The 16,619-nt window shown below is 54.3% G+C and overlaps 4 protein-coding genes across 5 annotated transcripts in view; 3 read left to right on the top strand and 1 right to left on the bottom strand.

Moving 5' to 3' along the window:
• Positions 1-2,640, bottom strand: part of LOC140468487 (nectin-4-like) — a 22,908-nt gene extending 20,268 nt beyond the window's left edge. The window contains exon 1 of the mRNA XM_072564568.1: positions 2,568-2,640. Within this exon, the coding sequence (XP_072420669.1) occupies positions 2,568-2,640 (73 nt within the window). The remainder of the gene's footprint in view (positions 1-2,567) is intronic.
• The window catches only part of LOC140468612 (uncharacterized), a 1,157,363-nt gene that overhangs the window by 248,935 nt on the left and 891,809 nt on the right, over positions 1-16,619 (top strand). The gene's annotated exons all lie outside the window — the stretch shown is intronic.
• Positions 1-16,619, top strand: part of LOC140468686 (T-cell surface glycoprotein CD3 zeta chain-like) — a 684,153-nt gene that overhangs the window by 504,707 nt on the left and 162,827 nt on the right. The window lies entirely within an intron of this gene.
• Positions 2,591-16,619, top strand: LOC140468613 (class II histocompatibility antigen, B-L beta chain-like). Of its 2 annotated transcripts, none has more exons than XM_072564713.1 (5): positions 2,591-2,732; positions 4,617-4,886; positions 10,693-10,974; positions 11,877-11,988; positions 15,841-16,619. In XM_072564713.1, the coding sequence occupies exons 2-5, from the start codon at positions 4,682-4,684 to the stop codon at positions 15,860-15,862; spliced, it is 621 nt and encodes a 206-aa protein (XP_072420814.1). In that variant the 5' UTR covers positions 2,591-2,732; positions 4,617-4,681; the 3' UTR covers positions 15,863-16,619. The 2 variants fall into 2 exon arrangements, with proteins under 2 accessions (XP_072420814.1, XP_072420813.1); XM_072564712.1 differs by lacking the exon at positions 2,591-2,732 and adding an exon at positions 3,456-3,658.

Below are 16,619 nucleotides of genomic sequence, written 5' to 3'. Positions count from 1 at the left end.
CGCGGGATGGGGGAGGGGGTGTAGGGGGCTGGAGGAGGGGACGGGGATGGGGGAGGGGGTGTAGGGGCTGGAGGAGGGGACGGAGATAGGGAGGGGGTGTAGGGGCTGGAGGAGGGGACGGAGATAGGAGGGGGTGTAGGGTTGGAGGAGGGGATAGAGATAGGGAGGGGGTGTAGGGCTGGTGGAGGGAACGGGGATAGGGAGGGGTGTAGGGGCTGGAGGAGGGGATAGAGATAGGGAGGGGGTGTAGGGGCTGGAGGAGGGGATAGAGATAGGGAGGGGGTGTAGGGGCTGGAGGAGGGGACGGAGATAGGGAGGGGGTGTAGGGGCTGGAGGAGGGGACGGGGATAGGGAGGGGGTGTAGGGGCTGGAGGAGGGATAGAGATAGGGAGGGGGTGTAGGGGCTGGAGGAGGGGACGGAGATAGGGAGGGGGTGTAGGGGTTGGAGGAGGGGACGGAGATAGGGAGGGGGTGTAGGGGTTGGAGGAGGGGATAGAGATAGGGAGGGGGAGTAGGGGCTGGAGGAGGGGACAGAGATAGGGAGGGGGTGTAGGGGCTGGAGGAGGGGACAGAGATAGGGAGGGGGTGTAGGGGGCTGGAGGGGAGGACAGAGATAGGGTGGAGTGTAGGGCCTGGAGGGGAGGACAGAGATAGGGAGGGGGTGTAGGGGCTGGAGGAGGGGACAGAGATAGGGAGGGGGTGTAGGGGGCTGGAGGAGGGGATAGAGATAGGGAGGGGGTGTAGGGGCTGGAGGAGGGGACGGAGATAGGGAGGGGGTGGAGGGGGCTGGAGGAGGGGATAGAGATAGGGAGGGGGTGTAGGGGCTGGAGAGGGGACGGAGATAGGGAGGGGGTGTAGGGGCTGGAGGAGGGGACAGGGATAGGGAGGAGGTGTAGGGGGCTGGAGGGGGGGACGGAGATAGGGAGGGGGTGTAGGGGCTGGAGGAGGGGACGGAGATAGGGAGGAGGTGTAGGGGGCTGGAGGGGGGGACGGAGATAGGGAGGGGTGGAGGGGCTGGAGGAGGGGACCGGGATAGGGAGGGGGCGGAGGGGGCTGGTGGAGGTGACGGAGATAGGGAGGGGTGTAGGGGCTGGAGGAGGGGACGGGGATAGGGAGGGGGTGTAGGGCTGGAGGAGGGGACGGGGATAGGGAGGGGGTGTAGGGGCTGGAGGAGGGGACGGAGATAGGGGAGGGGGCAGGGGAGGGGGACGGGGATAGGGAGGGGGCAGAGGGGGCTTGGAGGAGGGGACGGAGATGGGGGAGGGGGTGTAGGGGCTGGAGGAGGGGACGGGGATAGGGAGGGGGTGTAGGGGCTGGAGGAGGGGACGGGGATAGGGAGGGGGTGTAGGGGGCTGGAGGAGGGGACGGGGATGGGGGAGGTGTGTAGGGCTGGAGGAGGGGACGGGGATAGGGAGGGGGTGTAGGGGCTGGAGGAGGGGACGGGGATAGGGAGGGGGTGTAGGGGCTGGAGGAGGGGACAGAGATAGGGAGGGGGTGTAGGGGGCTGGAGGAGGGGACGGAGATAGGGAGGGGGTGTAGGGGCTGGAGGGGGGGACGGGGATAGGGAGGGGGTGTAGGGGCTGGAGGAGGGGACGGAGATAGGGAGGGGGTGTAGGGGCTGGAGGAGGGGACGGAGATAGGGAGGGGGTGTAGGGGCTGGAGGAGGGGACGGAGATAGGGAGGGGGTGTAGGGGCTGGAGGAGGGGACGGAGATAGGGAGGGGGTGTAGGGGCTGGAGGAGGGGACAGAGATAGGGAGGGGGTGTAGGGGCTGGATGGGATGAGAAATGGTCTTGTTCTGTGCTGTGTGAGTCGGGGCCATACATTTCAGGTAATGGGGGAGGTTTCGAAGTATGTGTAAGGGGCAAATATTTAATACAGAGAGTGACAGGGGTCTGGAAGGTGCTGCCGGGGTAGGGGGGGGTGGGGGTGGGAGGTGGGGGGAGGGGGGAGGGGGGGTGGGGGGGGGTGGGGGTGGGGGGGGTGTGGGGGGAGGGGGGTTGGGTGTTTTAAGGACTTCTCGATAAGCACATGAATGTGGAAGGAATAGTCCAAGGGCAAGGAGAAGGGATTGGCTGAATTTATGGTGTCACAGAGCTGTGTCGCACTGAGACAGACCCTTCGGCCCAACACGTCCCTGCTGACCAGACATCGTCAATCAATCTCTTCCGATTTTCCAGCAGTTGCCCATAACCCTCTTCCTCTGCCTCAAACCATCCAACTGTTGTCATTGTACCAGCCTCTGCCACTTCCTCTGGCAGCTCGTTCTATACACGCACCACCCCCCACCCCCCTGCCCCTTTCCCCTCCCACCTTAAACCTACACCTCTTTAATGTTTGGACTCTCCCTACCCTGGGGAGAAAGACCTTGGCTATTTACCCCCCCCCCCCCCCCCCCCCCCACTCACCCCCCTCGTGGCGTCTCCATTTGGAGCGAGGCGGGCCGAAGGGGCTGTTGCTGTGCTGTTCCACGTTCTCGATCTGCCCTCCTCCTCCTCTCTCAAGGTGGGAGGTTCAGCTGAGGGAGCACTTACAGTCTCCCCCCACCTCCCCACCCCTGGCACTTACCCGTCGAGCTGCCCACCCCGTCCAGGACTGAAGCCAGAGCGACCAGCAGTGCCCACTTGTGCGGACCCAGCATCTCGAGAGCTGAGTGTCAACTTCCTCCAGGGGAGACTGACTGACTGACGGGAGAGAGCAAGCGATCAGATTCCCCACATTCCTGAGCTGCAGGTACATCTATCAGAATCTCCACCCACTGATCCTCCTCAGGCAGGCTAACATCGTCTCCCCTCTCTCTCTCTCTCTCTCTCTCTCTCTCTCTTCCCTCCCCGCGATGACTCTTCATTCGAATCTTTCTCCTCCCCACCGCCAGTCCGAATCTCTCTCCCCAATCCTCCCCTCTTGAGACCTTCTCACTCCGACTCGTCTCTCTCTCTCTCTCTCTCACTCTCTGCCAGGCCCAGATGGTGCTCATTTGACCAGGCAGAGGGCTATCCCAGCCCCTCACAAGGGTCTCTGTCAAAGCTATCATATCCTCCCCCCCACCCTCCTCCTCCTCCACGCTCTCCCAGATCCCAACCCCTTGCCGTTCCCTCTCCAGCTTGTCACCAGTCCATGTCTCGCCCCCCACCCCCCCTTTTGACTCTCAATGCTTACACCAATGGGAAAGGGCTTTCTCCCTCTCCAGCCCCCCCCCCAGATTCCCCTCAGTCACATCCCTCCCCCCCCCCCCCACCCCCCCCGTATCTCTGAGATCCCCCCCATTCCTCCCTGTGCTGTCGTTAATGCTTTGCAGAATTCCCCCGGTGTTTTGAAATGTGCTTATTTCCTGCAGGACCTATATATCTGGACGGTAGCCAAGTGTTGGGTGACAGTAATTAAAGTTATAAAAATAACTGGGGTTGTGAAAAGATGGAAACTGGGTGGGGGGGGGGGTGGGGATGCTGTGCGCGTTGGTGCTGAGATCCAGTTACAACACTGAATCACAGCGTCAGTGAAGCTTGGACTCGTTGATCTGTCTCTGAGTGACTCCCTGATTGACATCGCACTGTGTGAGAGTCCTCTAGAGAGAGACCCACACAACATGCACAGATACACCATGGGACTCTGCGGGATCATCCTCCTCACCCTGGTGACCAGTGTGGGGGCACAGATCGGTGAGTCACGGAGTTTTTTAAACAGGCCTTTCGGCCCGTCCTGCCCGTGCCAGCCCTCTGATCTCATCCCATGTCCTTGGCCTGTAGCCGGGTATACTGAGGTGTGACGACGCGTGTGTGTGTGAGAGTCTGACTGCGAGGCGGAGATTTGAAGAGAGTGTGTATGTGATCGTGAGTGAGAATGAGTCTGGGGGAGAATGCGTGAATGTACGAGTGAGCGTGTAAGAGTGGGTGTGCCTGGAAGAGCTCACGTGTGTGTGTGTGTGCAAGACTGAGAGTGTGAGAACTTCAACGTAAGACTGTAAGAGTTTGAACGTGAGTGTGTGAAGGGTGTGTGTGTGTGTAAGAGGTTGTGTAAAGGTGCGTGTGTGTGAGAGTGACTGTGCAAGAGTTTGAACGTGAATGTGGGAACGTTGGATGCGTGTAAGAGTTTGCATGTGTGTGCCACGTTGTGAGTCATAGAGCCGTACACCAGCACAGAAACAGACCTTCGGTCCAACTCATTCATGCTGACCAGAATATCCTAAATTAATTGAGTTCCGTTTGCCAGCATTTGGCCCATAACCCTCTTAAACCCCTTCCTATTCATATGCCTTTTAAATGTTGTCGTTGTACCAGCCTCCACCACTTCCTCTGGCAGCTCATTCCATCCACAGACCACCCTCTGGGGGGGAAAAAGTTGCCCCTCAGGTCCCTTTTACATCCTTCCTCTGTCACCTTAAAAATCTACGACCCCTAGTTTTGGACTCCCCTGTCCTGGGGGAAAAAGACCTTGGCTGTTCACCTTACCTCCACCCCTCACGAGGTGATAAACTTCCACAAGGTCACCCCTCAGCCACGGTGTGTGAGGGGGTGAGTGTGTAAGAATTTGTACGTGAAGTCTGTAGGGGTGCGAGGGGGCGAGACAAGGGTAAACTCTGACACTTGTCTCCTTCCGGAATCACTTTCTCCTGGTTAGAGGTCAGCAAAGCAACGGAGAGCCTGTATTACGTCCACACTCCGCAGTCCGAGAACATCCTGGACATGTTCAGCGTAAACGATGTTCCCTTCCTGTTCTACGATTATGGAACGGGGATGTTTGTCATCAATGGCCGAGTGACGGATGGAACCCGGGAGCTGGGCCAGGAGGAAGTGGATTACTACCGAGAGAGGTCGCGGGCTTCAAGCACGACTGCGGGGAACGACACGGAGATGATCCAATTGACAAATTCCACGGCCATCACCAAGAGTAAGTCACTGGGTTGCTGGGGGATGGGGAGCAGCGCGATTGGTGCACTGAGAAGTAATGCTCACCTTCTGAGATTTGCAAGGCTGACCCCTGTCTATATCTCTTTGGTACGGACGCCGATGCTCTCTGCTCCGAATCTCCCAAAGGGCCACTCGTCCCAATACCAGTCACCCACCTCCTCCTCTTCTGATAACCATCTCAAAAGCCTCTCCCTCATGCTCTCGGGTGACATATTCCAGACCCCAACTGCTCACTGCGTGAAGCTGTTCCTCACCTTTCCAACTCTCAATGCTTCCGCCAACCCTCTCTGCTCCATCCCAGACATGCCCTCAACCCCTTCCCCCCTTCTTGGCCTTCTCTTCTCCGAACTGCACCCGCCACGTCCCTGGGACTGTTCCCGAGAATCTCTCTCTTCACGAAAACATCGGGATTTCCGCTGAGAGAGAGAGAGAGAGAGAGACCCACTGATGTCTCGAGCGGGAGGGATAATCCCTCACATTCTGCTCTGAGACCTTACCCGCTTTGGAACCAAGCGCTGAATTCGCTGCCTCTTCAGATATTATTTTGCCTCCTGTCTTCCAATGGGCTGGGAAGTGGCAGATGGAGTTTAATTCAGATAAATGTGAGGGCCTGCGTTTTGGGAAAGCAAATCTTAGCAGGACTTATACACTTAATGGTAAGGTCCTGGGGAGTGTTGCTGAACAAAGAGACCTTGGAGTGCAGGTTCATAGCTCCTTGAAAGTGGAGTCGCAGGTCGATAGGATAGTGAAGGCAGTGTTTGGTATGCTCTCCTTTATTGGTCAGAGTATGGAGTACAGGAGTTGGGAGGTCATGTTGCGGTTATATAGGACGCTGGTTAGGTCGCTTTTGGAATACTGTGTGTAATTCTGGTCTCTGGCCTATCGGAAAGATGTTATGAAACGTGAAAGAGTTCAGCAAAAACTTACAAAGATGTTGCCAGGGTTTGGGTGTATGGATATGTTACAAATGCTGGCAAATGGGACTGGATTCATTTAGGATTCCTGGTCGGCAGAGACGAGTAGGCCCAAAGGTCTGTTTCCATGCTGTATATCTCTATGACTCTACGACTAGTGTCCAGCCAGCCCTTGGCCAAACCATCGACTATTAACACCCGTTTTACATCCTCAGCGCTCCCTTTTCACCACAACCTCTCCCAATGTCTTGCCCTCTGGGCCATCTGTCAGCGACTTCTCCACCAGTTCCTCCTCTGCCAACAACTCCCTCCCTCAGGAAGGACTCAAAAATGTTAATCTCATCTCTCCCACCACCGACCCTGCCGAGTTTCTCCAATGTTCTCGGATTTCATTCCCACGTCAGTCCCAGCTCCAGATTAACGGAGCTGGGGGACGATGTATTCTCCCTTGAGTGCCCTGCGTCTCTCCCTGTCCTTCCACTTTCTCACACAAACCCCAGCTCCTTCCTCTCTTTTGACGTGGATGCGCTCCCCTCGGGTTATGAAGTGAGGGATGATCTGCTTCCCAAACCAGGGGCATGGGCCCCAGAGCGCGGGCCGAGAGTCAAGGGTGGAGGGACGCTGGTCATCAGAAACAATCCCGCACCCCTAACCCCAGTACCATCCACCCACGCACCCCCCACCCCCCTCTGCCCCCCTCCTCACCCTCCACCACCCCCAGATCTGGATGGTTGGTTTTGTCTCAGAGAAAATACAGTGCAAAGTTGAAGCTTCCACTACAATGCACCCCCCCATCAAGATCAGGGACAGCACAGTAAAGCTCCCTCTACACTGTCCCTCATCAAATACTCCCATCAGGGACAGCACAGGGTTAGATACAGAGTAAAGCTCCCTCTACACTGTCCCCCCATCAAACACTCCCAGGGACAGGGACAGCACGGGGTTAGATACAGAGTAAAGCTCCTTCTACACTGTCCCCCCATCAAACACTCCCAGGGACAGGGACAGCACGGGGTTAGATACAGAGTAAAGCTCCCTCTACACTGTCCCCCCATCAAACACTCCCAGGGACAGGGACAGCACGGGGTTAGATACAGAGTAAAGCTCCTTCTACACTGTCCCCCCATCAAACACTCCCAGGGACAGGGACAGCACGGGGTTAGATACAGAGTAAAGCTCCCTCTACACTGTCCCCTCATCAAACACTCCCAGGGACAGGGACAGCACGGGGTTAGATACAGAGTAAAGCTCCCTCTACACTGTCCCCCCATCAAACCCTCCCAGGGACAGGGGCAGCACGGGGTTAGATACAGAGTAAAGCTCCCTCTACACTGTCCTCCCATCAAACACTCCCAGGGACAGGGGCAGCACGGGGTTAGATACAGAGTAAAGCTCTCTCTACACTGACCCCTCATCAAACACTCCCAGGTACAGGGACAGCACGGGGTTAGATACAGAGTAAAGCTCTCTCTACACTGTCCCCCCCATCAAACAGTCCCAGGGCAGGGACAGCATGGGGTTAGATACAGAGTAAAGCTCCCTCTACACTGTCCCCCCATCAAACACTCCCAGGATAGGGACAGCACGGGGTTAGATACAGAGTAAAGCTCCCTCTACACTGTCCCCCATCCAACACTCCCAGGGACAGGGACAGCACGGGGTTAGATACAGAGTAAAGCTCCCCCTACACTGTCCCCCTATCAAACACTCCCAGGGACAGGGACAGCACGGGATTCGATACAGAGTAAAGCTCCCTCTACACTGTCCATCCATCAAACACTCCCAGGGATAGGGACAGCACGGGGTTAGATACAGAGTAAAGCTCCCTCTACACTGTCCATCCATCAAACACTCCCAGGGATAGGGACAGCACGGGATTAGATACAGAGTAAAGCTCCCTCTACACTGTCCATCCATCTAACACTCCCAGGAACAGGGACAGCACGGGGTTAGATACAGAGTAAAGCTCCCTCGACACTGTCCCCTCATCAAATACTCCCATCAGGGACAGCACGGGGTTAGAGACAGAGTAAAGCTCCCTCTACACTGTCCCCCCCATCAAACACTCCCAGGGACAGGGACAGCACGGGGTTAGATACAGAGTAAAGCTTCCTCTACACTGTCCCCCCCATCAAACACTCCCAGGGACAGGGACAGCACGGGGTGAGATACAGAGTAAAGCTCCCTCTACACTGTCCCCCATCCAACACTCCAGGGACAGGGACAGCACGGGGTTAGATACAGAGTAAAGCTCCCTCTACACTGTCCCCCATCCAACACTCCCAGGGACAGGGACAGCACGGGGTAGATACAGAGTAAAGCTCCCCCTACACTGTCCCCCCATCAAACACTCCCAGGCACAGGGACAGCACGGGATTAGATACAGAGTAAAGCTTTCTCTACACTGTCCATCCATCAAACACTCCCAGGGATAGGGACAGCACGGGGTTAGATACAGAGTAAAGCTGCCTCTACACTGTCCCACATCAAACACTCCCAGGACAGGGACAGCACGGGGTTAGATACAGAGTAAAGCTCCCTCTACACTGTCCTCCCCCCATCAAACACTCCCAGGGACAGGGACAGCACGGGGTTAGATACAGAGTAAAGCTCTCTCTACACTGTCCCCCCATCAAACACTCCCAGGGACAGGGACAGCACGGGGTTAGATACAGAGTAAAGCTCTCTCTACACTGTCCCCCCATCAAACACTCCCAGGGACAGGGACAGCACGGGGTTAGATACAGAGTAAAGCTCCCTCTACACTGTCCTCCCCCCATCAAAACACTCCCAGGGACAGGGACAGCACGGGGTTAGATACAGAGTAAAGCTCTCTCTACACTGTCCCCCCATCAAACACTCCCAGGGACAGGGACAGCATGGGGTTAGATACAGAGTAAAGCTCTCTCTACACTGTCCCCCATCAAACACTCCCAGGGACAGGGGCAGCACGGGGTTAGATATAGAGTAAAGCTCTCTCTACACTGTCCCCCCATCAAACACTCCCAGGCACAGGGACAGCACGGGATTAGATACAGAGTAAAGCTTCCTCTACACTGTCCATCCATCAAACACTCCCAGGGATAGGGACAGCACGGGGTTAGATACAGAGTAAAGCTCCCCCTACACTCTCCCCCCATCTAACACTCCCAGGGACAGGGACAGCACGGGGTTAGATACAGAGTAAAGCTCCCTCTACACTGTCCCCCCATCAAACACTCCCAGGGACAGCATGGGTTAGATACAGAGTAAAGCTCCCTCTACACTGTCACCCAACAAGCACTCCCAGGGACAGGGACAGCACGGGTTAGATACAGAGTAAAGCTCCCTCTACACTGTCACCCAACAAGCACTCCCAGGGACAGGGACAGCACGGGGTTAGATACAGAGTAAAGCTCCCTCTACACTGTCCCCCCATCAAACACTCCCAGGGACAGGGACAGCACGGGGTTAGATACAGAGTAAAGCTCCCTCTACACTGTCACCCAACAAGCACTCCCAGGGACAGGGACAGCACGGGGTTAGATACAGAGTAAAGCTCTCTCTACACTGTCCCCCCATCAAACAGTCCCAGGGCAGGGACAGCACGGGGTTAGATACAGAGTAAATCTCCCTCTACACTGTCCCCCATCCAACACTCCCAGGGACAGGGACAGCACGGGGTTAGATACAGAGTAAAGCTCCCCCTACACTGTCCCCCCATCTAACACTCCCAGGAACAGGGACAGCACGGGGTTAGATACAGAGTAAAGCTCCCTCGACACTGTCCCCCCATCAAATACTCCCATCAGGGACAGCAAGTGGTTAGATACAGAGTAAAGCTCTCTCTACACTGTCCCCCCATCAAACACTCCCAGGGACAGGGACAGCACGGGGTGAGATACAGAGTAAAGCTCCCTCTACACTGTCCCCCACCCAACACTCCCAGGGACAGGGACAGCACGGGGTTAGATACAGAGTAAAGCTCCCTCTACACTGTCCACCATCCAACACTCCCAGGGACAGGGACAGCACGGGGTTAGATACAGAGTAAAGCTCCCCCTACACTGTCCCCCCATCAAATACTCCCATCAGGGACAGCAACGGGTTAGATACAGTGGAAAGCTCTCTCTACACTGTCCCCTCATCAAACACTCCCAGGGACAGGGACAGCACGGGGTTAGATACAGAGTAAAGCTCTCTCTACACTGTCCCCCATCAAACACTCCCAGGGACAGGGACAGCACGGGGTTAGATACAGAGTAAAGCTCTCTCTACACTGTCCCCCCCATCAAACACTCCCAGGGACAGGGACAGCACGGGGTTAGATACAGAGTAAAGCTCTATCTACACTGTCCCCCCATCAAACAGTCCCAGGGCAGGGACAGCACGGGGTTAGATACAGAGTAAAGCTCCCTCTACACTGTCCCCCATCCAACACTCCCAGGGACAGGGACAGCACGGGGTTAGATACAGAGTAAAGCTCCCTCTACACTGTCCCCCATCCAACACTCCCAGGGACAGGGACAGCAAGGGGTTAGATACAGAGGAAAGCTCTCTCTACACTGTCCCCTCATCAAACACTCCCAGGGACAGGGACAGCACGGGGTTAGATACAGAGTAAAGCTCTCTCTACACTGTCCCCCATCAAACACTCCCAGGGACAGAGACAGCATGGGGTTAGATACAGAGGAAAGCTCCCTCTACACTGTCCCCCAGGAGCATTGAGAGAATGTGAAAGATGGTTGGAAGATCCTCAGTCCTTCCCATAAGTTGGTTCGAAATGGGTAAGGGTGGGATTCTGCTCCATAAGGAGACTGCAGCTCCCTCAGGATATCAGGACTGTCAGGGGGAGCTGCCCGTTATTAACGCTGGGATCATTATCTCGGACAGAGAAACCGCTCCTCCACATCTACACGGAGAAGGACAGGGGTCCGGGACAGTCAGACATCCTGTACTGTTACGCAGAGAAATTCTACCCTTTCGAGATTGAGGTCAGCTTCCTAATCAACGGGAGGCCGTTTGGGGGTCAGGTCAACTCATCCCAGTTGGTGGTGGAGCCGGACTGGACCTTTAACGTCCTGAAGTATATCCGAATAGAGCCTCGCGATGGGGAAACCTACAGCTGCCGGGTCAATCACATCAGTCTCCAGCAACCTCTGACTGAATCTCTCGGTAAGTTCGACCCAGTGTGAGCATGGACTGTCCTGATCCAGGACAGACAGAGGGTTAACTGGGACTCGGTAACATCTCCACAATGGGGACCCCCCCCCCTGTAAATACTGACACACTCCCCCCTCCCTGGGACACACCCCCCTGTAAATACTGACACACTCCCCCTCCCTGGGACACCCCCCCCTGTAAATACTGACACACTCCCCCTCCCTGGGACCCCCCCCCCCTGTAAATACTGACACACTCCCCCTCCCTGGGACACCCCCCCCCTGTAAATACTGACACACTCCCCCTCCCTGGGACACCCCCCCCTGTAAATACTGACACACTCCCCCCCTCCCTGGGACACCCCCCCCCCTGTAAATACTGACACACTCCCCCCCTCCCTGGGACCCCCCCTGTAAATACTGACACACTCCCCCTCCCTGGGACACCCCCCCCCTGTAAATACTGACACACTCCCCCTCCCTGGGACACCCCCCCCCCTGTAAATACTGACACACTCCCCCTCCCTGGGACCCCCCCCCTGTAAATACTGACACACTCCCCCTCCCTGGGACACCCCCCCCTGTAAATACTGACACACTCCCCCTCCCAGGGACACCCCCCCTGTAAATACTGACACACTCCCCCTCCCTGGGACACCCCCCTGTAAATACTGACACACTCCCCCTCCCTGGGACACCCCCCCCCGTAAATACTGACACACTCCCCCTCCCTGGGACACCCCCCCCTGTAAATACTGACACACTCCCCCTCCCTGGGACACCCCCCCCCTGTAAATATTGACCCCCCCCCGTAAATCCTGCCTCACCCCACGGGGAGTGGTCTAATACCCGAACTCTGCCGATCAGTGTTTGCTGGTTACAGAACATCAGCTCAATGTTTGCTCCTTTACACAGATCCCCCTCCCAGACGGGTTCACACTGGGATTATTGTCTGTGCTGTCGGTGTCATGGTGGGAGCTCTCGGATTTGGGATCGGTCTCTCCCTGGTTATAAAGATCCGCAGTCGGTGAGCATTTGTTGGTTTCCCATCCCTCCTTTCCCAAACTCTTCCTGTCTGAGGATCCAGACTGCTCCCTGCCCTTTCCCCTTTTTATAGACAGGGGTCCGACCGACCCAAGGCAGTCCTGGAAGGAATGACACTGGGACAGAGACTGGGAAGGAGTCCTGAGAAAGGTCAGGGTGGTTCAATCCCCCTGGGAATGGGTTAATTCAAACTGAGGTGATACTGTCAATGAGGCAGTTCGTACGGAACACTTCCCTTTCCCATTGGGAGGCACTGGGATCATTCACGGATATATCCCAGTCACTAATTACACCGACAAGTGAACAGGGTCAGGGGGCAGACCGACCTTTCACCCACACACACACTGCGTCAGTTAGACACCAATGGGATGTCCCAATGTCACACCGAGACAATTAAACAGGCAGCACAGAGACCAGAAAGATCACAACTCAGGGTCTAACCCCGTGCTGTCCCTGTCCTGGGTGGGGATGGTGTACAGGGAGCTTTACTCAGGATCTAACCCTGTGCTGTCCCTGTCCCTGGGTGTGTTTGATGGGGGGACAGTGTAGAGAGAGCTTTACTCTGTATCTAACCCTGTGCTGTCCCTGTCCCTGGGTGTGTTTGATGGGGGGACAGTGTAGAGAGAGCTTTACTCTGTATCTAACCCCGTGCTGTCCCTGTCCCTGGGAGTGTTTGATGGGGGGACAGTGTAGAGGGAGCTTTACTCTGTATCTAACCCCGTGCTGTCCCTGTCCCTGGGAGTGTTTGATGAGGGGACAGTGTAGAGGGAGCTTTACTCTGTATCTAACCCCGTGCTGTCCCTGTCCCTGGGAGTGTTTGATGGGGGGACAGTGTAGAGAGAGCTTTACTCTGTATCTAACCCCGTGCTGTCCCTGTCCCTGGGAGTGTTTGATGGGGGGGGACAGTGTAGAGAGAGCTTTACTCTGTATCTAACCCCGTGCTGTCCCTGTCCCTGGGAGTGTTTGATGGGGGGGGACAGTGTAGAGAGAGCTTTACTCTGTATCTAACCCCGTGCTGTCCCGTCCTGGGTGGAGAACAGTGTTGAGAAGCCTTTGAGAACATAAGAACTCGGAGCAGGTGTAGATCATCTTGAGTCTGAAGCACCATTCAGTAAGTCCATGGGTGATCTTTTCATGGCCCCAGCTCCATTTACCGACCCTCTCCCTGTAACCCCTCAATTCCTTTGTTGTTCCAAAAAATGATCGATCTGAGCTTTGAAAGCATTTGCTATGGAAGCCCCGAGCACTTCACTGGGTCGGGAATTCCACAGATTCACAACCCTCTTGCTGAAGATGTTCCCTCTCAAACCAATCCGAAATCTGCTCCCCCTTATTTTGAGGTTATTAAAGCCTCTTGTCCTAGTTTCACCTCCCAGTGGAAACATCCTCTCTACTTCGATCTTATGTATTCCCTTCATATGTTCCGATTATATCCCCCCCCCCTCATTCTTCTCAATCCCAATGATTATCGTCCTAGTCTGCTCACTCGCTCATCATAGGCCAACTCCCTCAACTCCAGAACCAACCTGTTGAACCTCCACTCCACCCGGTCCTGTGCCAGGACATCCGTTCACAAGTGAGGAGACCAAAAACTGCACATAGTACCCCAGGTTTGGCCTCACTCGCACCCTGTACAGCTGTAACATAACCTCCCTGCTTTTAAACTCAATCCTTTTAGCAATGAAGGACAAAATTCCATTTTGCCTTCTTAATTACCTGCAGACCAACCTCCCGTGATTCACGCAGAAGGACACCCCCAGGTCCCTCTGCACGTTGCGATCTTTAACCTTTGAAATAATAGTCCTTTTTACAGTTATTCCTTCCAAAATGGATGGCTTCACATTTATGAACATTGTACTCCGTCTGCCAGACCTTTGCCAACTCACTCTGTCCTTTTGCCACGGTTTCACCGTGCTCTGCACACTTGGCTCTCAGCTTCGTCTTGATTTGGAGGATCCGGTGTTGGAACCAGGATGGATAAAGTTAAAAATCCCACAGCACCAGGTTATAGTCCAACAGGTTTATTTGGAAGCACTAGCTGTCGGAGCGCTGCTCCTTCATCAGGGGGTTGTTGGACCCTTATGGTCCTGGCTTCCCAACCACCCGATGAAGCAGCAGCACTTCAAAAGCTACGCTTCCAAATAAACATATTGAACTGTAAGCTGGTGTTGTGTGGTTCTTTAACCTCATCTTAGTGTCATCCACAAACTTTGACACACTCCATGTGGTCCCCAACTCCAAACCGTCTATGTACATTGTGAATAGTTGTGGTCCCAACACTAATCCCTGAGTCACTAATTGCCAACCAGAAAAACACTCATTTATCCCCACTCTCTGCTTCCTGTTAGTGAGCCGATCCTCCATCCATCGTAATACATTACCCCGCAATGCCTTGCCTCTTTACCTTATGCAGATACCTTTTGTGCTGCACTTTGTCGAATGCGTTTTGGAAACCTAGATACACCACATCTACTGGGTGCCCATTATCCACCGTGTTCGTAATGTCTTCATCGGATTCTAGTAGATTGGTTAAGCGTGACTTGCCCGACATGAAACCATCCTGCATCTGCCCAAGGGGACCGTTTCTACCTAGATGCCTTGCTATTTCTTCTTTGATAAATAGACTCAAGCATTTTTCCCACTACAGAAGTTAAGCTAATCAGTCTAAAATCTCCCCCCCCCCCCATCTTTTGTTTACCTCCCCCTTTAAACTGTGGTGTCGCATTTGCTGTTTTCCAATCTGCTGGAACTGCCCCAGAGTCCTGAGAATTTCGGAAAATTACGACAAGTGGATTTGCCACTTCTCCCGCCATCTCTTGTAGTACCCCTGGGATGCATTCCATCAGGGCCAGGAGACTTGTCTATCCTTAGCTCCACGAGCTTTCCCAACACTACCTGTTCCATGACAATGATTGTTTCCAGGTCCTCACTTACCTTTGTCTCTCTGACAGTTACTGGCGTGTTATTCACGTCCTTCACTGTGAGGACCGACACAAAATACCTGTCATTGCCCGGCCATTTCCTCATATCCCATTACTGAATTCCCCCTTCTCATCTTCGAAAGGACTAATGTTTATTCTGGCCACTCTTTCTTTGTTTTAGATATTTATAGACACTTGAGCTATCTGTCTTTCTGTTCCGAGCGAGTTTACTCCCATAAACTCCCTTACTTTTCTTCACCACACTCTTTGTGGCTTTTGTTGACCTTTTAAGGGTTTGCCAACCTTCAAGTTTCCCTCTGATCATGCCCACTTTGTGTGCCTTCTCTTTCAGTTTGGTCGCCTCCCTTATTTCCTGACACATCCAGAGCAGATTAATCCTTATCCCACAATTCTTCCTTTTCACTGGAATTTACTCCGTATCTAGCCCATGGTGTCCCTGTCCCTGGGAGTGTTTGATGGGGGACAGTGTAGAGGGAGCTTTACTCTGTATCTAACCCCGTGCTGTCCCTGTCCCTGGGAGTGTTTGATGGGGGGACAGTGTAGAGGGAGCTTTACTCTGTATCTAACCCCGTGCTGTCCCTGTCCCTGGGAGTGTTTGATGAGGGGACAGTGTAGAGGTAGCTTTACTCTGTATCTAACCCCGTGCTGCCCCTGTCTCTGGGAGTGTTTGATGGGGGACAGTGTAGAGGGAGCTTTACTCTGTATCTAACCCCGTGCTGTCCCTGTCCCTGGGAGTGTTTGATGGGGGAACAGTGTAGAGGGAGCTTTATTCTGTATCCAATCCTAAGTCATGCTCAATTCTAAAACTGACTGGCTTATTTTTACCTTGACTGATGGTTTGTATTGAAAGTATTCACTGAAATGAATCCTTTTTCCATCCCTTTTTACTGTAGATCGGTCCACGTTGGGAGGTGAGACAGTGTGACTGATTTCACCTGAAGGATGTTTCTGGTTTGTTCTGTTTGGAGGTTCTGCCATGAATCAAGGATTGTCAATGGTCATAGAATCAGACAGCACGGAGACAGAGCCTTCGGCCTAACGTTTCCGTGCCGACCAGATATTCTAAATTAATCTTTCCCGTTTGCCAGTATTTGGCCCATCTCCCTCCAAACCCTTCCCATTCATATACCCTTGCAGCTGCCTTTTAAATGTTATCATTGTATCCAGCCTCCCCCACTTCCTCTGGCAGCTCGTTCCATCCACGTACCACCCTCCGGGGGGGAAAAAGTTGCCCCTCAGGTCCCTTTCCCCCCCTCACCTTAAACCGATGCTCTCCAGTTTAGGACTCCCCCACCCCAGGGGGAAAAGACCTGGGCTGTTCACCCTATCCACACAACTTCATGGTTTTATAACCACCGACAAGGTCACCCCCTCAGCCTCCGATGCTCCAGGGAAAATAACTCCAGCTTATTCAGCCTCTCCCTGCAGCCGAAACCCTCCAACATGCTTGTCATATTTTCTGGACTATTTCCGAAAGCAGGGAGAGCAGAATTAAACGTAATATTACAGATGTGGGCAAACCAATGTCCTGTACAGCCGCAACATGACCTCCAAACTGCCATGCATTGACCAATGAAACTTGTAGGCTGTTATTAGACTATCTTCTGAGTCTTCAGAAAGGAATCTATCGTATATCGCATCTAAATGATTAATAAACTAGATTTGAACCTTG

This window comes from Chiloscyllium punctatum, chromosome 47 (genome assembly GCF_047496795.1).
Source record: "Chiloscyllium punctatum isolate Juve2018m chromosome 47, sChiPun1.3, whole genome shotgun sequence".
Taxonomy (NCBI): domain Eukaryota; kingdom Metazoa; phylum Chordata; class Chondrichthyes; order Orectolobiformes; family Hemiscylliidae; genus Chiloscyllium; species Chiloscyllium punctatum.
This window is presented reverse-complemented; position numbering and strand designations above follow the sequence as displayed.